Source organism: Conger conger, chromosome 2 (assembly GCF_963514075.1).
Source record: "Conger conger chromosome 2, fConCon1.1, whole genome shotgun sequence".
NCBI lineage: Eukaryota > Metazoa > Chordata > Actinopteri > Anguilliformes > Congridae > Conger > Conger conger.
This window is the reverse complement of record NC_083761.1, coordinates 6340343-6363197: the sequence shown is the minus strand read 5'-3', so window position 1 is coordinate 6363197 and position 22855 is coordinate 6340343. Positions and strand designations below refer to the sequence as shown.

The 22855-nt window shown below is 48.6% G+C and overlaps 1 protein-coding gene and 1 long non-coding RNA gene across 2 annotated transcripts in view; one reads left to right on the top strand and one right to left on the bottom strand.

Annotated features, from left to right (window-relative positions):
* si:ch211-126j24.1 (phosphofurin acidic cluster sorting protein 2) overlaps positions 1-21399 on the bottom strand; it is a 109159-nt gene extending 87760 nt beyond the window's left edge. The window contains 1 exon segment of the mRNA XM_061232911.1: positions 21094-21399. Coding sequence (XP_061088895.1) covers positions 21094-21314 — 221 coding nt within the window. The 5' untranslated portion in view covers positions 21315-21399.
* On the top strand, positions 1010-1892 carry LOC133122768 (uncharacterized). Its single transcript, XR_009708138.1, has 3 exons — positions 1010-1164; positions 1240-1320; positions 1744-1892. It is a non-coding gene; the product is annotated as an uncharacterized LOC133122768 (long non-coding RNA).
* Positions 21400-22855: the final 1456 nt, after the last annotated feature.

Genomic DNA, 22855 nt, shown 5'->3' with positions numbered 1-22855 from the left:
CACCGCGACTCACTTCTGTCCGTTTAAATGCGTCCTTTATTTTTTTAAATACAAAATTACCACTAAACTTCCGTATAGGTCTAATAACGGCAGTTCCCAGAGATGACACGCATGTTAAAAGAGCTCTAATGGATTAAGTCGAGTCAGGTCGAGTCAGGAGCAAATTAACTGATTACCCCCCTGAAATTATCGGAAGGTAGCCAACGCTTACTGTAGAGGAAGGCGCTCGTCATGTCAGGCTATCATCAGCTGCTGTTGTCCTCTGGGACCAAACGATATTTTTACTGATATTATTTGGCAGCTGGCAGCTGGCTTCGCTTCAGGAGGGATGTCATAATTGGTACATTTCAGCTACTGTAAACACGTTTCCTCGCTTGGTTTGAGTTTGTCGCTTCAAGTATCAATCAATAAAATTACGTCTGCATCCCCCCAGCGGACAACACCCTCTGTCCGTGGTAGCGATCACAGACTGTGCGCAGCAGTGGGTCTTGTCAATGGCGTGCTTGTGCAACTTAACGGTAACGAAATAATAATATTTTGAAAACAGTTTGCAATTTAAAAAAATTTCTTTTATAAAAAAACAAGCAATCCTCTTTCACATCCAAACATAAAATCCAGACTTTAAATCAGTGATTGTGACACCTGACCTGACTAATTAGCAGCTCAGCAAACTCTTAAAAAGCTGTTGAATGCGGTGTGCTTTGTTAGGGTCGGAGTGGAAACCTACAGGACGGTAGATCTCCAGGGATGTTTACCACAGCTTGAAATGATACTGGCTCACATCCAAACCACAACTTTACCTACACGATGGGCTAACTGGCAACCCGCTCCCCCCGGCCGCGAGCGTTAGCAATAGCCGCTGCGCGTCAGCGTTAGCAAGTCCGCTGCGGTTAAGTGAGAACTGAGTTCTGTCCAGAATATGAGACACGTTGGCTCGCGCCTGCGATAGCGAGCGCATTCGCCGAAGGTGAGATACAGTCGGCGTCACTGGAGCGGGGCTGTCGGTCGCGCCTGAGATCCGTCTGTACCTGAAAGCAGGAAGTGAGTCACCGACCCAGATCGGCGCCGCAGAGTTCACACCGAAGGACACGGAGGGAAAAACAGGTGTGGATCATCAGACCGAGAAAACAGTGGAGGGACGTTTTAATACAGCCACCTGCAATGGTAATTAATTTATAATTAAGTTCAGTGCATGCTCTCTTCCCCCATTGTGACTTGTACAATCGCTTTATGTTGCAGGATGTTGTAGTGAGGAAGATCAGGAAATGCACCTTATTCAAAGGTGCAATGCCACCTCAGGACTTGTGTCCAGTCACAAAGGTAGGGGACAGGGGTTGTGCGTGTGTGTGTGTCTGCGTCTGTGTGTGTGTCTGCGTCTGTGTGTGTGTGCGCGTCTGTGTGTGTGTGTTTGTGTGTGAGTGTGTGTGTGTGTGTGTGTGTGTGCGCGTCTGTGAGTGTGTGTTTGTGTGTGTGTGTGTGTGTGTGTCCAGGGACTGGGACTGGGACCAAATGTATTTTCAGAATTCTAAGTCGGTGTTCTAGAACTCTATTGTATTCCGTTACCAGTAGTCACTGTGACATCAGCATTAGAATGTTCAGTTTGGTCCTGGATCTTATCACAAGGCTGAGGGGCAGGGTGGTGTGTGTGTGTGTCTGGGGGGGGGGGGGCTTTCCCTTCCCGTTAACCCCCTGCATGCTGTGATTAATCTGACCGCCCCTCTTATATTTTTTGCTGAGTAACAGGAGTGGAATTGATGACGCCGTGTCTCGGGAGAGGGGGGGAGGTGATGCTGAGGAAATGAAGTTGGACCTTGCCGCACTGGTGTGAGGATGAATGTGTGCGCTACACGCCCCGGACACTGTGAGGAAGGAGCGACGCATGCGCGCGCAAGAGAGAGAGACAGAGAGAGAGACAGACAGAGAGACAGAGAGACAGAGAGAGACAGAGAGACAGAGAGACAGAGAGAGAGAGAGAGAGAGGTCCTCTAGCCTCTGCACACCAACGGACCAAAGTACTGACAGGAATCCACACACTGCATTCACCCGCACCCTCTGTCCGGGTCCAGTTCAGACCCAAAGAATCGAACACATTTCCAGAAGAGAACGGGGGGAGAGGTGCTACATGAAACCAGAAAACAGGCACATGTACGACATCACCGACGGGCTGAACTGCACCAATCGCTGTGCGTTTTCCCAGTGGAAAGCTAAACCTGATTTGTTCGAGCAGGTTCAGTGACTGACAGCTCATGGCAGTCCCGCCCCTCCCTAGGGAAAAGTGTCGGGGCTCCGTTGGCATGCCGACGGGTCGCCGTGACCCCTGACCCCCCCCACTGTGTCTCCAGACCCCGCTCTGTCAGAGGGGGTCCAAGCCCAGCACAGTCCCTGAGACTAAACATACCAGCAGGGGGTCCGGAGAGGGGTGCGGATTTGGGTAGCTAGGCAGCTGTTTCCAGGGCAACACCCCCCAGAATTCCCACAGCAAACCCCCCCCCCCCCCCCCCCCCCGGCCCCCCACCACCACCCCCCTGGCCCCCCTGGCCCCCCTGGCCACAGAGCACCAGTCAACTGAAACAACAGTGCAGAGACGTTGGACAGGCCCTGTGAAAACAGACTGCCTCTTTCCTTCTTCTCCCCGTGGGTCCCCATTTAAAGGGGGGGTGGCCTAAAATGACCCGAATCCCTGCTGAAAACGGACCCCCCCCCTCCTCACCCCCCCTCAAAACAAAACCAACAAATCACTGCCATCACGGTCAGGCCGGAGTGTTTTCCCTGGTCGTGACTCAGCACAGTCCTCCGCAGCGGAAACTCTTCTTCTTTGGTGCCGTCGGGATGGCAGAGGTGCTGTCTGGCTTGTGTTAGGAGATAAAAGCTAGGGGGGGGTGGGGTGGGAGGTGCGTTTCCGTGCCGACTGATGGCGGGGGCCCTGAGGAATGTGACCCGCGGGGAGCCCCGGATCCCGAAACTCCGGCGGAGGAAGCCGTAAACGGCGTCCCGAACCCGAGCCGCCGGATTCGCCCCATGGCCGGCGCCAGAACCGGCCCACATCGGCGGGACCGGCAGAGAGCGCAGGGCCCCTTTCAGGGCCCGAGTCCAGACCGGCACACTGCAGAAACCACAGAGTAAGTCACTCTCAACAAGCATCTTAGCCTTATAATCTATCACTACCACTAATCTATTTCTATCACTCTTTTTGCAAAGTAGGACAAAACTATTGCTAATGAGGCGTGACAGTTTTGACTCATTTCAAGATTTGCCAATGGGGTAAGAAAATGTCATGCAAAGAGATCCTTAAAACAAGCTCATATTTTCGACTTGAGAGAGAAAAGAAAAGATTTTAAGTCTCATTACAAGACTAAAACGCTTGTTAAGGACAGCCTTTGTGACTCACTGGATATTTTTTGGTTTCTCGCACCATTCTCTGCAATTTTCAGACTGCGGCGCGTGAAAATCCCAGCAGTTTCTGAGAAACTCAATCCACCCTGTCTGGCACCAACAATCATTCCACGGTCAAAGTCACAGATCACACTTCTTCCCCATTCAGACATTTGGTCTGAAAAACAGCTCAGCCTCTTGACCACGTCTGCATGCTTTCATGCATTGAGTTGCTGCCACATGATTGGCCGGTTGAATATTTTGCGTTGACAAGCCGGTGTACAGGTGTACCTAATAAAGTGCGCACAGAGTGTACATAATAACACATTTGCAGTCTCGGTAGTGAGGGGAGGAAGGCGATAAAGAGCCGTTTCCTCTTTTAGTTGTGAAATGAAGAGACGAACGGGCGAGCCTCGCTCAAGGCCGCGGAGTCGTGTCCTTCTGCAGACTGTTCGGAGCGGCTGTTTACAAAACACGGTCAGGAGCCGCATGCGGGCCGGGGGAGGAGCTGGGCCGGCTCACGAGTGACTGCACACAACAAACGCGGCAAAAAACTCTTCCACTGAGAGTCTCTCTGGATAAGACAAGAACAGGTCGCCCAACAAACGCGGCAAAAAACTCTCTGGATAAGACAAGAACGGATCACACAACAAACACGGCAAAAAACTCTTCCACTGAGAGTCTCTCTGGATAAGACAAGAACAGGTCGCCCAACAAACGCGGCAAAAAACTCTCTGGATAAGACAAGAACAGATCACCCAACAAACGCGGCAAAAAACTCTTCCACTGAAAGTCTCTCTGGATAAGAGGGATAAATTAATCGCTTGATCTCGTCTTTTGCAATCGAGCCAAACAAGAGGACCAGAAGGCCCCTTTTGAGAGTATTTCATAGGTTCCCATACAACAGACAAGCTCAGAAAAACACGGACAAGTATCTGAATCTGAAGACCATAAAAATCATTGCGATTGTACATTTGAACATGTTTTAGGCCACGTTTTTACGAAGGGGACGGGGCGGATGATCGAAAACGGCGCTGCGCATTAAATCTCGGCGAGTCGGGACCCGCCCGGGTCGACCGCGGCAACGCGTCAAAAAAACAACAACCCAGCCGCCGGCATCCGGCCGTCGTCCGTCCTTCGACTCCCGACTTTCGAGCGAACGCAGGTGTCGCCGTGCCTCCAGGCGTCCGCGCCCTGCGAGAGAGAGAGGGAGCGGGGTCACGTCGAAGCGCTTCCTGTTTGCCGCGCGCCCGCAAAACCTTTCCCCACTCTTTCTGCTGACGGGGGGAGTCCGAACCCCCGAAATAGCGCAGGGGAACGAGGCCTGTCGCGCACACATCCTGTACCCTGCGCTGACCCCCGGCCGGTCGTCCTGGCAACCCTTTCGCCCCCCCCCCCCACCCCCCTCGTGCCCGCCGCTGGTATGAGTCGTAGTGGTGACCTTTGACCCCGAGATGCTCGGCGTTATCATCCAGAAGTTCGTAGGTCAAAGTTCCGGGGGAAAGGGTGCCCCTCGGTGCCTATTCCCGTCCCCGAGTTACAGTAAGCAGCGAAAACTGCTCGACAGACCCATAAATCACGGAGGAAGTGGCAAGGTTTAAGAAAAGAAAAGAGAAGAAGGGTAAACAGTTTTTCTGCGCGTGGGGAATAGTCCATTGATCTGCAGTCAGGAGGTTTCTTTTTTTGCTTTTACTTCTTAAAAAAAAAAAAGGTTTAAGCAATTTCACCACTTCCCAAACCTAGCTTAATGCAAGTCAGCATTTAACAATGAGTCAGGAGTGAGAGGGAGATGGAAAGAGAGGGAGAGAGGGAGAGAGGGAGAGAGGGAGTGAGAGGGATGGGCTCAGAAAGAGAGAGCAAAAGAGAGAGAGCCAGAAAGAGAGAGGGAGACAGACAGAGGGAGCGAGAGAGAGAAAGAGAGAGGGAGAGACAGAGGGAGAGAGAGACAGAGAGAGAGCAAGAGGGAGAGAGAGACAGAGACAGAGACAGAGACAGACAGAGAGAGAGAGAGAGAGAGAGAGACATGTTGACATTGAATACAGGCCTTCTACATACTCCAAAAAACTGTTGTGTAAGCAGCCCTCCCCTGAAGGACAGACAAACCATCTGTGACCACTTCATAAAGACTCACACTGTGCAGTTTATCGCAACGCAAGAACACACAAACCGCAGGGCTTAACAACTCCTTACACAGGTTTTTCGTTTTTTTTAAAACAGAAATATATCACCATCACTCTTCGGGCTCTTATCAGTTGGACTCATGACTGAGGCAAACAAATAATAAAAATAAATAAATAAATAAAATTAAAAAAAATTCCCACTCTCACAATCAGTCCAGCTCTGCTTTTCCGAGGAGACGCAATTAGCGCCCTCGTTTGGCCCAGAGACCAATTAGCGAGAGGAAGCCGGCGCCTGGCTTCTGCTTGAGCGGCGGAGCCGGCCGATTGGGCCGTTTTCCCCCCGGCGGAGAGAGAGAGAGAGAGAGGCGACCGCTCGCCGGCGATACCCGGCCGTGCCCCGCCCCTCGGCGCGGCAAAAGCCGCTCTAATTGGCTAATCAAGCAATCCATGCCGCCCTAATTACGCAACGCAGGTTTTTTTTTTCCCCGCTTTCGGCAGAGGACGGGAAACTGATCATGCGAAAGAGGGAGGGAGGGAGGGAGGGGAGGGGAGGGGTGGGGGCGATCTGGAGGGAGACGTGAAAAGGCTGAACACTGCGGTATTTTAATATCCCGGGGGGCATCGACGCCGATGGTCCAGACTTACGCAGCGGTCGAAAAAAAGAGTTGCTTCTCTTATGTAGCGTTACCTTTTGTAAGTGTTGCATTTTGGGTTTGTTTTGAAAACCAGAGAGCGTCAACAAAAGAGGAGTTGCGATGGTTATTAATTCCAAACGCCCACAACGGTGACATCGACCTCAAACACAAAACTAGATTTTGAAATAGGTTAAACGATGAGCCATGAGTTTAGCCTGTAGGAACAGAACGTTCTGTGTGGCACCGAGCTCTAAAATTAATGCTGTTAGTGGGAGATATGAAACAAGAAGGGGGCCCTCCATTTTGCGATCAGCTCCCACAAACAGACGGACAGACGGGGCTGTCAGTCCATCAGTCTTTCTGTTGGGTCAGCCTCAGAACTCAAAACTCGCACTGCGTTGCAACCCAAGTCTCATTCCACACAAGCTGGGCCGCGGAGCGAAGTGTGGCTCTGTTCGCGGGCGCGGGCCGAATGTGTCACCGCGGTGTGTGTAAACAACGTGGCCTTACTGCTGGCTGCAGCCTCTGTAGTCCTGCCTCTGAACATCAAGGGTACACTCTCCCAGCTTTACTCTGCGGGAGAACAGGAAATGTTCTGCAAAATGGTCCAAAGTTACACAAACTACAAGATGTTGTGGTCTGCTGAACTGAGGTGCACTGAAAAAAAGTCAGTCTAATGAGGAATTTAGTCTTATATCTAGACTCTAAATCTCATTTATCAGTTTGACTCATTTCAAGGTTTGCCAATGGGGTAAGACAATTTCACAAAAATGTAACGGGGAAAAAAACGTACAAGTTAATACTATCTACTTGCGAGAATATTTTCTCATTATAAGACTAAAACACTTGTTAAGACTGCCTTTTTGCAGTCAGTGGAAGAACCACCTTGTCACACATAATAAAAGTTTTCGTGTTTTCGTAGCATGTAGTCTCGCGTCGGCGACAGTGCGGTGTAATGATGAGTTGCTGGCTGAAGCTGTGGGCACTTGACCTGAGTCGTTTCCGCGAGCACCCGGTCGCGTCTCTACGCAAGCCGTGCAAGCTGCTCTGTAAAAGAGCGCCGAGCCAAATGCCCAAAATAAAAATGCGAGGCCAGTGATTCGCCGGCACCAGTTGTGCGGTAAGACGCAGCTCAGCTGGCCTCAGAAGAGGCAGCTGCTCGACTGCGTGTTCCCTCCAAAAAACCCGCCTGACAACAATTTAGAGATAGGGGAGGTCTACAGCTGTGTCCAGCCGGTCCAACAGGAAAGAAATCATCCTCCAAATTAAACAGGCCAACTGGTACACGAACCCTAAAAGGCAGAATCTCCTCTCTCGTAGCCACGCCACCGCAACTAAAAATAACACAAAACAGGTCGTTCCCAATCCAACATCCCAAACGCGTGACGAAACCCAGCGTGCATCCGAGCGTCTATGGTATGGCATCGGAGATATCTATGGTATGGCATCGGAGATATCTATGTTATGGTATGGCATCGGAGATATCTACGTTATGGTATCAGAGATATCTATGGTATGGTATCAGAGATATCTATGGTATGGTATCAGAAATATCTATGGTATGGTATCAGAGATATCTATGGTATTTCGGAGATTGGCATCTTGCTTACGCAGCCCCGCGGGGGGCCACATGTTTCCCGGGACAACAGCTGCACAAAGAAACCGCACCCCCCCCCCCCCCCCCGCCCCCCTCCCCGAAATACGGCAGGGCCGCATGCCCGGCTAATCCCAGCTCAGGGGCGATTGTCATGAACGGCCTTTCACTCCGCTCACCGTTAGCCGAGCCGACGAAAACACCAACATTTTGGGAAATATACCTTTTTTCCGACTTACCCAGACGTGGACAAGATGTTTGATTTCATTTTCAGTTTGCATGTTACATTACTTACATTACTGGCATTTGGCAGACACTCTTATCCAGAGCGATGTACACTTGATTTGACTAAGCAGGAGACAATCCTCCCCTGGAGCAATGCAGGGTTAAGGGCCTTGCTCAAGGGGCCAATGGCTGTGCGGATCTTATTGTGGCTACACCCGGCCGCTATGTTAGCATAGCGTGTTAGCTTCACATAAAGACTTGAGGCCTATAGGACTCAGTAGCCTTCCTCCTTCAAAGTGAAGAAATACACCGTACAGCAACTCCGAAGCCGTCTTATTTACACTAAGGCATGGTGCATATTTCCCAAAATGTCGGTGTATTCCTTTAAGCTGGATTCAGGCCTGACACATCCGCGATTGGTACGCCCCGGCCAAAACGACGTCCCATCAGCAGACCCGCCCCGGACCCAGGGTCCGCACGGCTGTCTCTAGCTGCTCCGCGCCGCACGCCCAGAATTTTACAACACCACGGACACACCCACAGGGGTAATATCTGCCCGCTGTGGAGCCACAACCGCAAGGAGCGCAAACGCTCCAAGCGCGTGATCGTTGCGGTTTGACGTCGCCTAAATCCCGTCTCGTCGATTCATGCAGAAAGCATGACGCGGGTTTAACCCCCCACTGCCAGAGCACACACCCCAGCCTCTGTCCCCTCCGGTTCTGGGGACGGGGACGGGAGGGGTTCCTTTTCTTGCCTGGAACTTTTGAGCAGACGGGCGGGGTTTACACTTTCGGGATCATTTCATTTCTTCCAATACACCAGGCAAGCTCAGTCAAATGCAATTAAAGTATTTTGAATCCAAAACAAAAAGACTATTTGAGCCTGCGTCCCCTTTCGATCAGGTCCTTCGATCAATCGGCATACCAAAACCGATTCTTATCTAATTCTAATCCCAAGAATTTTACAAGCACATAAATCACGTCAGTGCACAGCCTCACATATCACACCTTTGACCACACACCCTGCTCAGGTAAGACAAGACCGCGTACGAGCGGGTATACCGCTAAACTCCCGGAGGCCACGCAAAAGCAGAGAAACCTCTCTCGCACCATCTGTCCGCCTGTGATTCGCCCCTGCTGCCAGCCAATCGGGGCGGAGGGAAATGCAAGGTCACATCCTGGCAGCGTACCAGCCGTCTCCATAACAACCCCATCCGATTGGCCGTCGCCCAGCCCCAAGGTCACCTCCCACATAATCTCCTGCATCCTTGGCTACCTTCGAAAAGGTGAGCCATTGTTTAGTGTTGTTTTGTTTTTAAACACAAAGCGGTTTTTTTTCCGCACAGCGATAAAACTCCCCCAGCTTTTTGGAGGCAAATTCCATTTTCATTCTGGAAACGAAGTCAAAGTCAAATTAAATTCTCACTTTTTTTTTTAAATGCCTGGAATGTTCCGTGAGCATCTTTCAGTTAGTTAACTGAATTTCCTGAATTGACTCAGTCAGAACTGACCCTCAACTAATCCCAATGTAACCCCCCCCCCCCCCCAACCCCCACCCCCCAGAAATAGGAGCACGCTATTGAGGTTTCTTGCACCTTCTGCTCAATGGGGATAGGAGTGCTCCGTGTGGCTTCTGATTGGCTTACAGCAGGCTGGAGAGTGCCGTGTGGTCTCTGATTGGCTCAGAGGTAGGCTGGAGAGTGCTGTGTGGTCTCTGATTGGCTCACAGCAGGCTGGAGAGTGCTGTGTGGTCTCTGATTGGCTTACAGCAGGCTGGAGAGTGCTGTGTGGTCTCTGATTGGCTCACAGCAGGCTGGAGAGTGCCGTGTGGCCTCTGATTGGCTCAGCAGTAGGCTGAAGGCATCCCCTGGGCAAAGGATGTGGAAGTGGCCTTAAAACAACCTCCCAGTTCTGCTCTCCTGGCTTCCTCTGTTTCAAAGAGGAAGTCCCCCGTTCATATAACAAGATATCAACAGGCCCAGCCGAACTGAGAACGCGTGTGTGTGTGTGTGTGTGTGTGTGTGAGAGATCTGGATTCCATCAACAGCCATCAAACAAAGTGCACGAAGGAGAGGAGAGAAATCTGGTGTTGTGTAGTGTTTCTTCACATACCGTACGAGAAGCTGGCTGTAAAAATGGTATCCCCCATTTTGTTACTAACCCTTTGAAGAGTAGATTTCATTGCATACTTAGCAGACTGCTCTTCAATGAAAATCAGCCTGAAATACTAGAATGCGGTTTAAAACACAGCCTAATTCTTTTGGAATGTTTTTCCCCCCACAAATTCCTCAGCCAGCAACTCCATTGCTTTCTATGTGACTGTTACATCAGCACTAGAATCCACAGTTAAGAACAGTCTTATCACATATTTGGTTGGTGAATGAATGGATGAATGAGAATGCATCAATTGTACAGTGCTTTAGATTAAAGGCGCTATATAAATGCCAACCAGTTACCATTTATCTCACACATTAAAGGGTTAAGCAAAGTAATCTGTGCAAAAAATAAAGTCTGCGTTTTATGTTTTTGACTGTGTGGTCTGGATAACCAGCATAAAAGTTAGCTATCAAATGTTATGAAAGTCCTGTAGCACAGAAGTGTTCCTTTCCAAGCCAAACACTTCAGTTAGCTCTGCAATCAATCATCACAGGCAATTTGTCAAACCGTGCTTGTGAAGATTAAAAAAAAAGAACAAAAACACATGGCTATAACGATTAACAGGAAGAAGTGGGATTTCAGGAATCCCAAAATGGATGGAGCAGACACGTTGATGACATCCAATCAGTGTTTTGCCAAGTCAAAGAGCAAAGTTCTGATTGGTTACAATTCACCAGTGATCGTCAATATAATCAACATTGTAGCATTTGCAGCATTTCCAGTATCGAGTAAATTAAGGCACTTTTTCCCCAAATCACTATGGCGTGCTTCTATCAACCGAGAAACATATTAACACACATAACTGTACCCTCTCGTAAGAGATAGATAACAGGTCCGCCGAGTGTATTTACACCATGGCTAACGTCATTTTATTAGCTGTGGCGGAGAAAAGGAAAGCAGGGCATTGCAATGTCAGGTGCAAACACAGGTAAGGTGGTAAGTGGCAATCAGTTTTTGTGTTTGTTTAGTATATGAACCCATGAAAGGGTACAGTAGTGAAGTGAACGCAGGTCTGCCACGAGGCAATAAAGCAATAAAGTCATAAAAGAGCGAACGCTCGAGAGGTGTCCTCAGGTCCGCAGTGTACCCTGCTCAAGCTAAGTTTTGGAAAAGCTGGTAGCTGGTAGCTGGTTGATCACCTAACCAGCACTAGTTTGCACCCAGCAAGACCAGTTGATGACCAGCTTGGTCATGCTGATTCACAGCTCTGACCCAGCTAGACCAGCTTAAGACCAGCCTGGCCATGCTGGTTGACCAGCTCTTACCCAGCTAGACCAGCTTAGGACCAGCTCATACCCAGCTAAACCAGCTCATGACCAGTTTATGACCAGCTTGGCCAAGCTGGTTGACCAGCACATACCCAGCTACACCAGCTTATCGCTGAAGTTGGTCAAGCAGGCATAGTTGAGTTATACAGCAGGGTACAGGGAACTGCGGCCCAAATTCAGCACGTGTTGCAGTCTAAGGACAGTATCCTGCCTACAGCTGGGGAGTTTTGCGGTACATGGTGCTACATCAGCCCCAGCTGCAGAAGGGCGGCTCTCTCTCTCCAACGCCCTTCACGCGACGAGAAACGCGAAAAAAACCAAAAACAGTTTATTCTGTGCGTCTTTGGACCGCTTCACCATTACTTAAGCCTTTCCACATTTCTGGAACGTTCTTTCCTGAGTGCGTGCAGTTCCCACAGTGGCCCCCAAAACTGGAGAACCACCTTCAGCTGTTTTTTTTGTTTTTTTTTGTTTGTTTAGTTTTTTTTTGCTGGAAGCACTCGGTGCAGCGATCAGGAAGCTGCCGTTCCCAGATCGGATCCCTGGGTTTCCGCACAGACACGGGGGAGGGGTTCGGAAAACGGTCTGTCCCACACGGAGTGTGCTAAACCACCACCCCCCCCCCCACCTTTTCCTCTCCATTATCAGCACGTCCAACCGAAACCTTTCACACAAAACAGGTCACAGGCGACTGAGCAGGGGAAAGCCCTTCAAACGACGCCAAAACAGGGGCCTTTTCTTGGTGGTGTTGATGTTCATAAAAAAATAGAGGGAGTTGACACAAACACATTTTGAAAAGGTGGTAGTTAGGTGGTAGTTAGTCGGGTTGTTGGTAGGGGACAAGGGGTCAGCGTCCCGAACGGAACAGGCTTGGCGCGATCGATCCACAGAACGATGCGGATTTGGGAGACAGAATAATTTCACCACGTTCTCCTGGATCCTCAGTAACCAGCCGAGAGCCCAGGCAGGTGAGTGGGCTGATGACCTCTGAACTTCCAGCTGGCTGTTGATAAAGCCAAGCACGTGAGGGTCAAAGGTCACCACTGCTCATACCATAGCACGAGGCACTGGGGTGTTGAATGCAGGCAGTCATATTAATTGTGATGTCTGACATCCTATTAAATACTGTGGGACGGGGAAACGGAGCCCAATGGAGATATTAAATAATCCAGTATCTGTAGGCAGCACTGTGGTATGCAGCCTAAGGAACTGAGCTTGTAGCCTGACACTGCTAAGGACTTAGCTGTATAAAGTGATACTATGCATAACATAGTATACCCGCATTGGACCTCGAGCCGCGATTGAGCCCGTCATATATCTCCTCATGTGCCCATTCTAGAGCCAGAACTGCAGCTGTACCAGGCAGGATTCCAGAACCAGAACCTGTACAATGCTGGGTTCCAGAACCAGAACTGCAGCTGTACCAGGCAGGATTCCAGAACCGGAACCTATACAATGCTGGGTTCCAGAACCAGAACTGCAGCTGCACAAGGCAGGGTTGTTGCATAACCACAGGCTGCCAATCAAAACAATGCAACCTTCCATGTGGCTACCAGCAGGACAGAAATCAACCAATCAACTTCCACCAACCAAATCCGGCTTTTCATGTCCCCAGTACATCCCCACACCCAATGAGATTTGACCTTTCCCAAAACCGCAGGCCTCTTCCAATTAAGCTGTGTGACTGGCACACAGTGTACACCAGAATCACAGAGAGGGAAGGAGTAGCTTAGATAAAGCTGGTGTGTGTGTGTGTGTATGTATGTGTATGTGGATGTGTGTGTGTGTGTGTGCGTGTATGTGTTTGTGCGTACGTGCGTATGCGCGTGTGGGTCTCTACACAAGTGTCTGTGCATGCGTGTGTGTGTGTGTGTGTATGCGTGTGTGTGTATGACAGTGTCTGAGCTGACATTTCTGCTCTCTCTGCCAGTGTGTGTGTATGCGTATGTGTGTGCGTGTGTGTGTGTGCGTGTAGGTGTATGTGTGTGTGTGTGCGTGTATGTGTGTGTGTGTGCGTGTATGACAGTGTGTGTGTATGACAGCATGAGAGCTGACATTTCTCATCCCTCTGCCAGCGTGTGTGTGTGTGTGGAACAGCGTGTGAGCTGACATTTCTCCTCTCTGTGCCAGTGTGCCAGTGTTCGGTGCTAATGGGCACATTTAGCAGCGGGGGTCCGGGCTGGGGGTACAGAGACCCCACTGTGCCCTCCGGCGCCCCCCCCTCCCCCAGGGCCACACGCTGGGTCTCATGGGGCCGGGCTCTGAGTCATGGGTGAGGGCCGCTCACCCCGCCTCGCCCGCCAATTACACTCGCACAGGGAGCGCGGGAGCGGTGTTGCGACTTCACAACGCACCCCGAGCGCTTTCCACCAATCACTGCCGCCTGCCCGTGTGGATCGGGCCTGGTCCGGGTTTCCGGCTGTTCCGGGAACAGTATCGGGAGACGGAAGGCCTGGTCCGGGTTTCCGGCTGTTCCGGGAACAGTATCGGGAGACGGAAGGCCTGGTCCGGGTTTCCGGCTGTTCCGGGAACAGTATCGGGAGACGGAAGACCTGGTCCGGGTTTCTGGCTGTTCCGGGAACAGTATCGGGAGACGGAAGGCCTGGTTTGGTTTCCAGCTGTTCCGGGAACAGTATCGGGAGACGTTAGGCCTGGTTCGGTTTCCGGCTGTTCCGGGAACAGTATCGGGAGACGGAGGGCCTGGTCCGGGTTTCCGGCTGTTCCAGGAACAGTATCGGGAGACGGAAGACCTGGTTCGGTTTCCGGCTGTTCCGGGAACAGTATCGGGAGACGTTAGGCCTGGTTCGGTTTCCGGCTGTTCCGGGAACAGTATCGGGAGACGGAAGGCTGAGGTCGAGTTGTTGGCTGGGAAGAGTTTCTGGGATTTTTTCCAGCAGTTTTGACTGAAGTGGTTGGGATCGCACTGAAATGCTCAGAGACCACTGCTAACGGTAAATCAGAAAGCAGGAGAAGGGACGTCCCTTAGGAACAGCATACAGATTGAGACCGTGATGAAACAACTAAAGACAGCCCCCTCTCTCCATCTCTCACCCCCTCTCCCTCCCTCTCTCCATCGCTCCATCTTTCTCCCCCCTGCTTCTCTCTCCCTTTCTCCGTCTCTCTCCCTCTCTCTCCCCATCTCCCTCTCCCCCACACCTTCTCTCCATCTCTCTCCCTCTCTCTCCCCATCTCCCTCTCCCCCACACCTTCTCTCCATCTCTCTCCCTCTCTCTCCCCATCTCCCTCTCCCCCACACCTTCTCTCCATCTCTCTCTCCCTCTCTCTCCCCATCTCTCTCCCTGACTCAGAAAACCCTCAAAGCAAAAACTGCACAAGCACATAATGCATGTAGTCACATACTACACAGATAATGTCTGTTATTGTCATTATTACTATCACTATTATTATATTTTCAGTTTTTAGCTTGCAGGCCACCGAACCAGACCTCTTGTTCCAGAAAGAGATCATCATTATTGTTATTATTATTATTTTTGATATTGCAGTATTTGGCTCACAGGTGCAGGCTCCCTTGTCCTGGTGCCCCCCCCCCCCCCACCTCCACCCCCCCCCCCCCCCCCCCCAGTGCAGACAGAGCCCCCCAGGGACCCCCCCCAGCGACACCGCAGAGGAACAGGAAGTGCTCATTACGTGCGGCAGACGGGCACATTGTGTCCGGGGTGATTAATGGAGCCAGGAGATCCCCTGACGCTGGAGCACCAGGTGCCAACGCAGCGCTCCAGACCAGCGCTACGGCGGGCAGGGTCTGCAGCTCACCTGCCTGACGCGCTAACAACCGCCAGGGCACCTCGCCTGACCTCCCGCGGCTAAACACACGCGGGCCAGGAGCCCTGCTGCAATGTGTGCGAACACTTATGCTACTGCTAACACTAATGCTCCTGCTAACACTAACACTAATGCTACCGCTAATGCTAATGCTACTGCTAACACTACTGCTAACGCTGCTGCTAATGCTACTGCTAACACTAACACTAATGCTACCGCTAATGCTAATGCTACTGCTAACACTACTGCTGCCACTACTGCTAACGCTGCTGCTAATGCTACTGCTAACACTAACACTAATGCTAATTCTAATGCACCACACACCCACCATCAATTTAATGCTGGCCATGTCCTTTTTTACAGTCTTTATATGGCTGGAAATACTGTAGGCATGTATAGTGATTCAGGTTTGAGTACCCTGTTCAAGGTTACAACACCAACACTAAAAAAACATTATTAAAAAAAGGGTTCTGAAAGGGTTCTTTGGCTTGATTCCATAGCGGTAGCCTTTTTAGTCCTTTATGGAACCGTCTGTCATAGGTGTGAAGTGTGAACACTTCCAGACAAAGAACTGTTTGCCCTAAATAGGAATCACAGGGTTCCCATCGAAACCATATATTTTTTAATATGGGAATTGAACCAGCAACCTTTAAGTTAAAGTCCCATATCCCTACCCACCATACCGGTTAAAATGGTGCCTCAATTCAAAACCTTTTTATCCTGACTGAATTTGACGCAACGATAAATAAATAACTAAAGTAGTTCGGAAAAACAAGGCAACAACATAAAGAGGCAAATATCCCATTTGTTCAGCGGAATAAATTGGGCCTGAAGTACTGCGGAAATTAGGAAAAAGTTTAGCTAATGGACTGTGATGAGTCTTACTTGGAGGATGGAGCTGAATCACCCATTAGGTTTGTGCTCTGAGTGCTGTTACTTTCTCTGCAGCCCGGCACAAACACATCACATCCATCTTCCTCCTTTTTGTAAACGCGCGCGGCTAATGAATTAATTTCATTAGGAGATTAAACAACGGCCTTCCCAGTGATACATGGGCCTACCACTACACAACAGCGGTAATGCAGCTGCGTAGTTGCATTGAAATGGCAAGAAAATAGAAGAATATACACTCACCAAGAACTTCATAAGGTAGATCGGTACACCAGATTCTTACTGCAAATATTTAATCAGCCAATCATGTGGCAGCAATTAAATGCATAAAAGCATGCGGACGTGGTTCCGCTGTTTTTCAGACCAAATGGGGAACAAATGCGATCTATGTAACCTTGACCGTGGAGTGAGTATCTCAGGAACTGCTGATCACCTGGGATTTTCACGCACAACAGTCTTGCAAAGAGATGCCAAAGAATTGTGCGGAAAAACAAAAAACGTCCAGTGAGCAGCAGTTCTGCGGGCAAAAACACCTTATTAAAGAGAGAGGTCCTGATATTGGTATATTGGTATTCCTGATAGGTCGGTGCCACAGCCAACCAATGAGCAGAACACTGCACAAACACAGCGGCTATTTAACCTTTCTAAACAAGACACATGAAGGAAATCACAGCAAAGGGAGACCTTAGATTTAAGCTTCCAAGTGACAAAAATGAATTTGCGTCGCGAATATGCTGTTTATATTATAGGGCTATTTGATGGGATTTTTATATTGGGCATTGCAGAGTACTTGTTGGGTGTCTGACATTTTGATCTCTGAAGAAGTGCTCTGCAATTTCAGTTTTGCCGTTTTAGGATGTGAAAGCTTTGAAACTCGAAATCTGGAAACTACTCAGAACGCAGATAGATCCTTATAACTCCCCAGGTCACTATAGTCTCCTTATTGTTTGTTTCCCTGAAAATGCTGGCCAACGCCATCTCTGTGAAACAGTTGCTGAGCCTCCATACCCCAAAGCCATGGCTTACCACAAATCTCACTGGCTGAAGTCACAACTGTACAGAAGAGAGAAGCAACGCGACAGCCAGATTTTATTTTTATACAACCAATCTGACTGAACAGGAACAGATTTGTGGGACTGAAAAAAACAAATTGAATCTGTTAAAAAATGCACTAAATTATGAAAACCCATACATTTCAAATTAAAGTAACAGGATGAATTCATTCCTCAGCAGAAATATCTCTGTTTCCTTGGGGACTATTTTGGAATAAGAAGCCTGTTGGAAGCCTGGTTGTTTCCCCAGCATTTTCCAAAAACATTTGAGCGTGTTGGCTTCTCTTCTGGCCCAGCTGGTAAAATATGAGGCTTGGCATCTTTGACTCACATCTTTTTTTTATGTTGAATTTTATTTTGTTTTAACCATTTGAATGAAGGATTGAACTGTATTTTTTGGAATGTTTTTTTTCCTCTTTCTCAGAATTCTAGGTCAGTGTTCTTGAACTGCTTTCTGTCATGAGTAGGGATTGTGACATCAGCATTAGAATGTTCCATAAAGAACGCTCTAATCACATATGTGATCTCACACCTTAAAGAGATAACTGCACTCGCTGTTTCAGCCTGGCTCCGCCTTCTACACAATTTTGATAAAATGCATTCTGGTGTGGGTAGAGTAAGCATTTCCATCTAATTTGCATAAAGCATTCGCTAACCAATGAGTGTTCTGTTTCATATTGATCCGTAACAGCCGGCTTGCTTGACTTGGAAAACAAGCCGTTAAATTAAACGGACAAATTTGAGGGCATCAAAAATGTTCCAACTAGATACCTGATTGGCATCTACATATGACATCACCCTTATCGGGGTGCAGTGATGTCACGATTCGGGGGGTTCAAGGTTGACTGAAGATCGCATTTTCCAACAATTATGTGCAACAGAACACACCTTTCTACCAGTTCTTTAAGCCAAAGATTATTTCATAAATGATGCATCATGTTGAAATAATGGCTTGGATCAAAATGTTTCACCATAAAATAGGCAAACAAACATTACTGGAATTTGGCAGATGCTCTTATCCAGAGCGATGTAAAGTTGATTTGATTAAGCAGGAGGCAGTCCTCCCCTGGAGCAATGCAGGGTTAAGGGCCTTGCTCAAGGGCCCAACGGCTGTGCAGATCACCTGGGATTGAACCACAGACCTTGTGTGTCCCAGTCATTTACCTTAACCACTACGCTACAGGCCACCCACAACATTTACAGCTCATAATGTAGAAGGGTCTAATTACCCAGTAAAGGGTTAAGCCAGTCTGGCCACACTGAGAGACAGCCTTTGAACTTCTACCTAGAGATCATAGAAGCAGAACAATGCAGAGAGAAATGAAAAGTTCAGAACGGAACGCTTCCTAGTATCCTAGTTTCCCTTCCACCCCCTGCTTCTATACGGGCTGAAGAACCTACTTCCCTTTTCACTGTGCAGCTATGCAGGGCTTTTGGTCAATCACCCAATTAGATGCCTTACCTGACAGACGATGCTCTACTTCTCTACTTCTCTACTTAATATTATATTGGCTCAAAGCACTGGCGTAATCCTTCAAAAGGTGGTATTACCCTGAAGGTCGAATTGCTGAGGGCTGATTTGCAACAGTAAACAAAAAAAAAAGGTAAATTTGACTGAAAATTAGATTTTTTTCAACGGAACACGACCCTAAGAGCAGAAAAAACAAGTCCGAATCCTGGTGACATGATCACAGACCCCAATCAAGAGAGCAAAGCAATGTGGATGCGTAAGAACGGAAGCAGCGTAGGAATGTTTAAGCATGTGACGTCATAGGTCCCAAGACCAACGACAAGAAACGATTTAATGAAACGGTTTAATGAACGCTTTCTTCCGGTAAAAGGTCTTATAGAGAGTCAGTGCTGAATCTGAACAACGAAACCATGAATACAAATAGTAACGATATGGGCTAAACGGAATAAGCATGAATAAACAAACGAATAGCATATTGCCAATCCCAAACAAATATAGCCTAATAATCATTTTATTTCAGTGACTGGTATAGACCCAATGAAGATTCTGCCAGCTGGACAATCGTATTTAAAACATATCCTGAGATTCGGATACATAACTGCCATTGCTACAAAACTGCCAAAACCGCATATAGTGTACAGCAAAAATGGTGACATGTCGCTAACTTGGTGCCTGGAGACCTAAAGCCATTATTTCCAAAAAGGAAAGCTAGGCTAATGTGAGGCAGATAATGTGTTTCCACTTTAGGGTTACAACATGGACTAGAGTTCCATTCAAAGGCTGACATTACAGGTACTTTACCTGCGAGAGAAGTGGCTCTCCCCCAAGGCAATTTATGGTTTTTACAGGCAAATATTATTCTAAAAAAAAAAAAAAAAAGGTTTTTCATTAAAACAGTACTCAAATTGGACGCTGTAAGAAAGTCACTCGCCACGCCCATTTAGGCTCTCCCTAGGTCGCTGCAGTTCCGTCTCCAAATGACATAAAATGAATGGCAACGTTCGGACATTGGCAATAACTTCCTCCGCCAAAGGCTCGCAGCTCTGTATTCCAGTAGTTTAAACCGCTCCAGGTTGGGTGTATGCAGCCTAAAACGCTGCCAGAAAGGGGTGTGAAAAGTTGGCGGAAAAGGACATTGTTAAACCCCATCAAGCCAACTCACATTTCATCGTTTGATGTAATGCAACACCATGTGGGCTTAAAAGACCAAAGGTGACGGTAGAGGCATATTTCCAACATCCAGTTCGTTGACTGACAACATTAAGAAAAGCAGCCATTTTTTATGTTAACGTTACCATTCATATTATGCTCCCCCTCTGACATAGGCTACTCAGTCTTTCGTCAACCAGAAATTCTGTCCGCAATTGAGAAAGGAAATTCTTGAAATGTCACCCACGGGGAAATCCACTGCTTGTTCCAACTTGGATGTCACATAATAGCAAATTCACTTTCAGTTTTACTTATAATAGGGCAAGCGGGAGCCAGTATAACGACGTCTTAGTCAGCAGAATAGCTCCAGAATGTTGAGTTTACATGTGACAATAAACAATCCCACATCTGGTCTGACTGCCAAATAAGCGTATCCTATTGTCGACTAGCGCGTATAAATTTAGGAAAGGCAGGCAACCACACGAGCTCAGCAATGTCATGTATTAGTACTGTAAACAGAGACCAATCCTTTTTCGTTTACAGTATGTAGTGCGATAGGTAAACGCGCAAACGATAGGTAGTTCCCCATCACGTTTTAAGTCAAGAAGACTCCCATATCGAGTTTGTTTCGCAATGGCTGGATCGTTCCCAGATTTTCATAAAACATCACGACGGTTTAATCGTAAGAACGGTGCCGCACGCCTGTAATGCAGAGCACCAACGAGTGCACACGAACAGTTAAGTAGGTTAATGACAGCTGCTTGAAATACACTAACCTCGTCTGGTAACCGAAGTTAACGGTTGCATTCTGTATTTCAGAAAACCAAGAGAGGGTGTGTGAGAACGAGACAAGACCCAGAGAACGAGTAGGCTATTCCTTCTGTCTTTCGGCGAAGTAACTTGAGTGAACACAGTGCAAATCGAAGTATGTTTTACGGCCGTGGATCGTAAGGGTCTACATCTGCCTCCGTAGCATTTTCAAATGCAAACTTCTGATTTTGCGTGCGGTCGACAACAGACACGTTATAGCAAATAAACAATGAGTGTTTTGCACGTTGGGTGCGAGGAATCCGTTACACTGTCTCGATTGTCCGAGGACAAACAAGTCAAATGACAGGCGGATTATGAATGTGACACAGAAGCCTCACGCTGAACTCGCAAACGTTAACCCATCCCTTGTTGCATTGTCGCTAGCCGTGTAGCTAACCAAAAAAAACACAAAATGCACGACAAGTTCCAAATGCACATTGTGAATTTACGCACGTTCATCTAAGACAGTCACTGCTGAGACCGCTGAAAACAAAAGGGGGCAAAATACGCCTATTTTTTTAGCAAGCAAAAAAACGGCGAACACAACTGGATATATTTGCACATTACCTTGGAACGCAGCTCGGAGACGAGCGGTCTATTTCCCATGTTGCAAATAGGTTCATAGGAACGGGCATCGGACCTGACCCACCCGAACCGAAGCCGGTGGCTCCGGCCCCAGCTCCCAGTGCAGCCGGGACCGTTGCCGGAGCGGGTCCACCGCCACCGCCGCTCCCCGGGTTCAGGAAGGCGGCCCGAACCCCTCCTCTCTCGACTGCGGCCGCCATCATCGCCTCTCCCGGGTAGCTGACTGTCTGGTGCTCGCTCGCTCGCTCACTCGCGTACGCACACTCCCCTCCCCTCAATCCAAGTCGGTATCTCTCCCCACACTGAAATAACACATCCACAGACCGGGGAGCCAAGGCATTTGCGAAAAATCATAGGCGGGGCTTCGCCACTGAAACGGGAATGTGGAGCCGCTAGTGGGCGCTGGTCGCCGTTTATTTTTGTAGTATATCCATCTTTTATGTCGTTTCCTTCCTACAATTCTAACGTGTGCAATAGACTCTGTGCTTTGTGTATAACGCAGTTCATTGACATCCGAAAGCTTAAATGTTGAATTGTGTAAAGCTGGAATACTACCTGCACAATAAAACAATTTGGATGTAATTGGACGATTCTCAAAAAATTGTGCTGAAATTGTGCAGGCACAGGGTGGTGGAGCCTAAAAAAACGCCCCCTCATCATAGTCGCTGACAATAAGCAGCATAAATGCAACGGATTCAGCAAAGGTTAGCCTCCTGGTGCAAATACAATTTTTAACCTTCATTTATTATACTTCACTATATTGCGCATTCTAGCATAATCAGGTCTGCTGAACCACACATTTAACGTTAACGTTTAACCCAAAGTCAGCTTTCCAGAACTCCATCGCTTTCAGTGACCAATAGTGATTGTTACGTCAGCATTGGAATGTTCGGTTGAGAACATTCTAATGACATGATTTGTGACCTCACACACTAAAGGGTTAAACCGTGTCGTCGTATGAGGTTCTAGTGCAGCTGTTGCATCCTGTGCATTGAGCCTTGAGCCCTGTGCGTGTGGCAAAACTAGACAAGTTCTTCATCGGGGCATCAGATGAAGGTGCAGATTGAAGGGCTGTTAATCAAACCATACAAATCGCCCTTCGTGCTGGTCTGCTTTCAGCACCAGGGACCTCAAAAGGCTGACTCTTCCCACAGAAAGACCTTGCCTTGAACTGTCCCTGCCACTACTCATGTTATTTGTCCTTTGCCAACTTGTGTGTCTTCTGCCATAAACTCTCAGAAATAAAGTGACAGGGGAGGTATGTTTTTGCTCTTCAAGAATCATACTTCCCACATGTACCCTGAAAATACAGTAATGCTCTGTGTGCAAATACATTTTATACGGTATTGCTGGCTTGGGGTACACGGTATGTATTGCATGTACCTGTAGTGTACCACCCCAGCGACAAGCAGTTGTACATTGTTACACACTTTCCATACCTGTATTTCTTTTTTTTTTTTTCAGATTTTTCCCTTTTTCTCCCAATTTGGTAGCCAATTGTACCTCGTCTGATTCAACTGGAGGTAGTCGTATTAGATGTACCGCCCGTACCCCGGCCCTCGGCGGCCCGAATGAGAGCGACGCGCCTTCTTCAAGCCGTCTCGTCTCGTGCCCGTTGCCGTGATTCCGAGGCGCCCGAGGCGCTTATTGTGCGGCGATCTAATAACCCTGCCAAGTCCCTCCCTCTGGAGCAGCGAGCCAATTATTGCTGCCCCACGTGAGCCGGCCAAACTTGGCTTTTGGC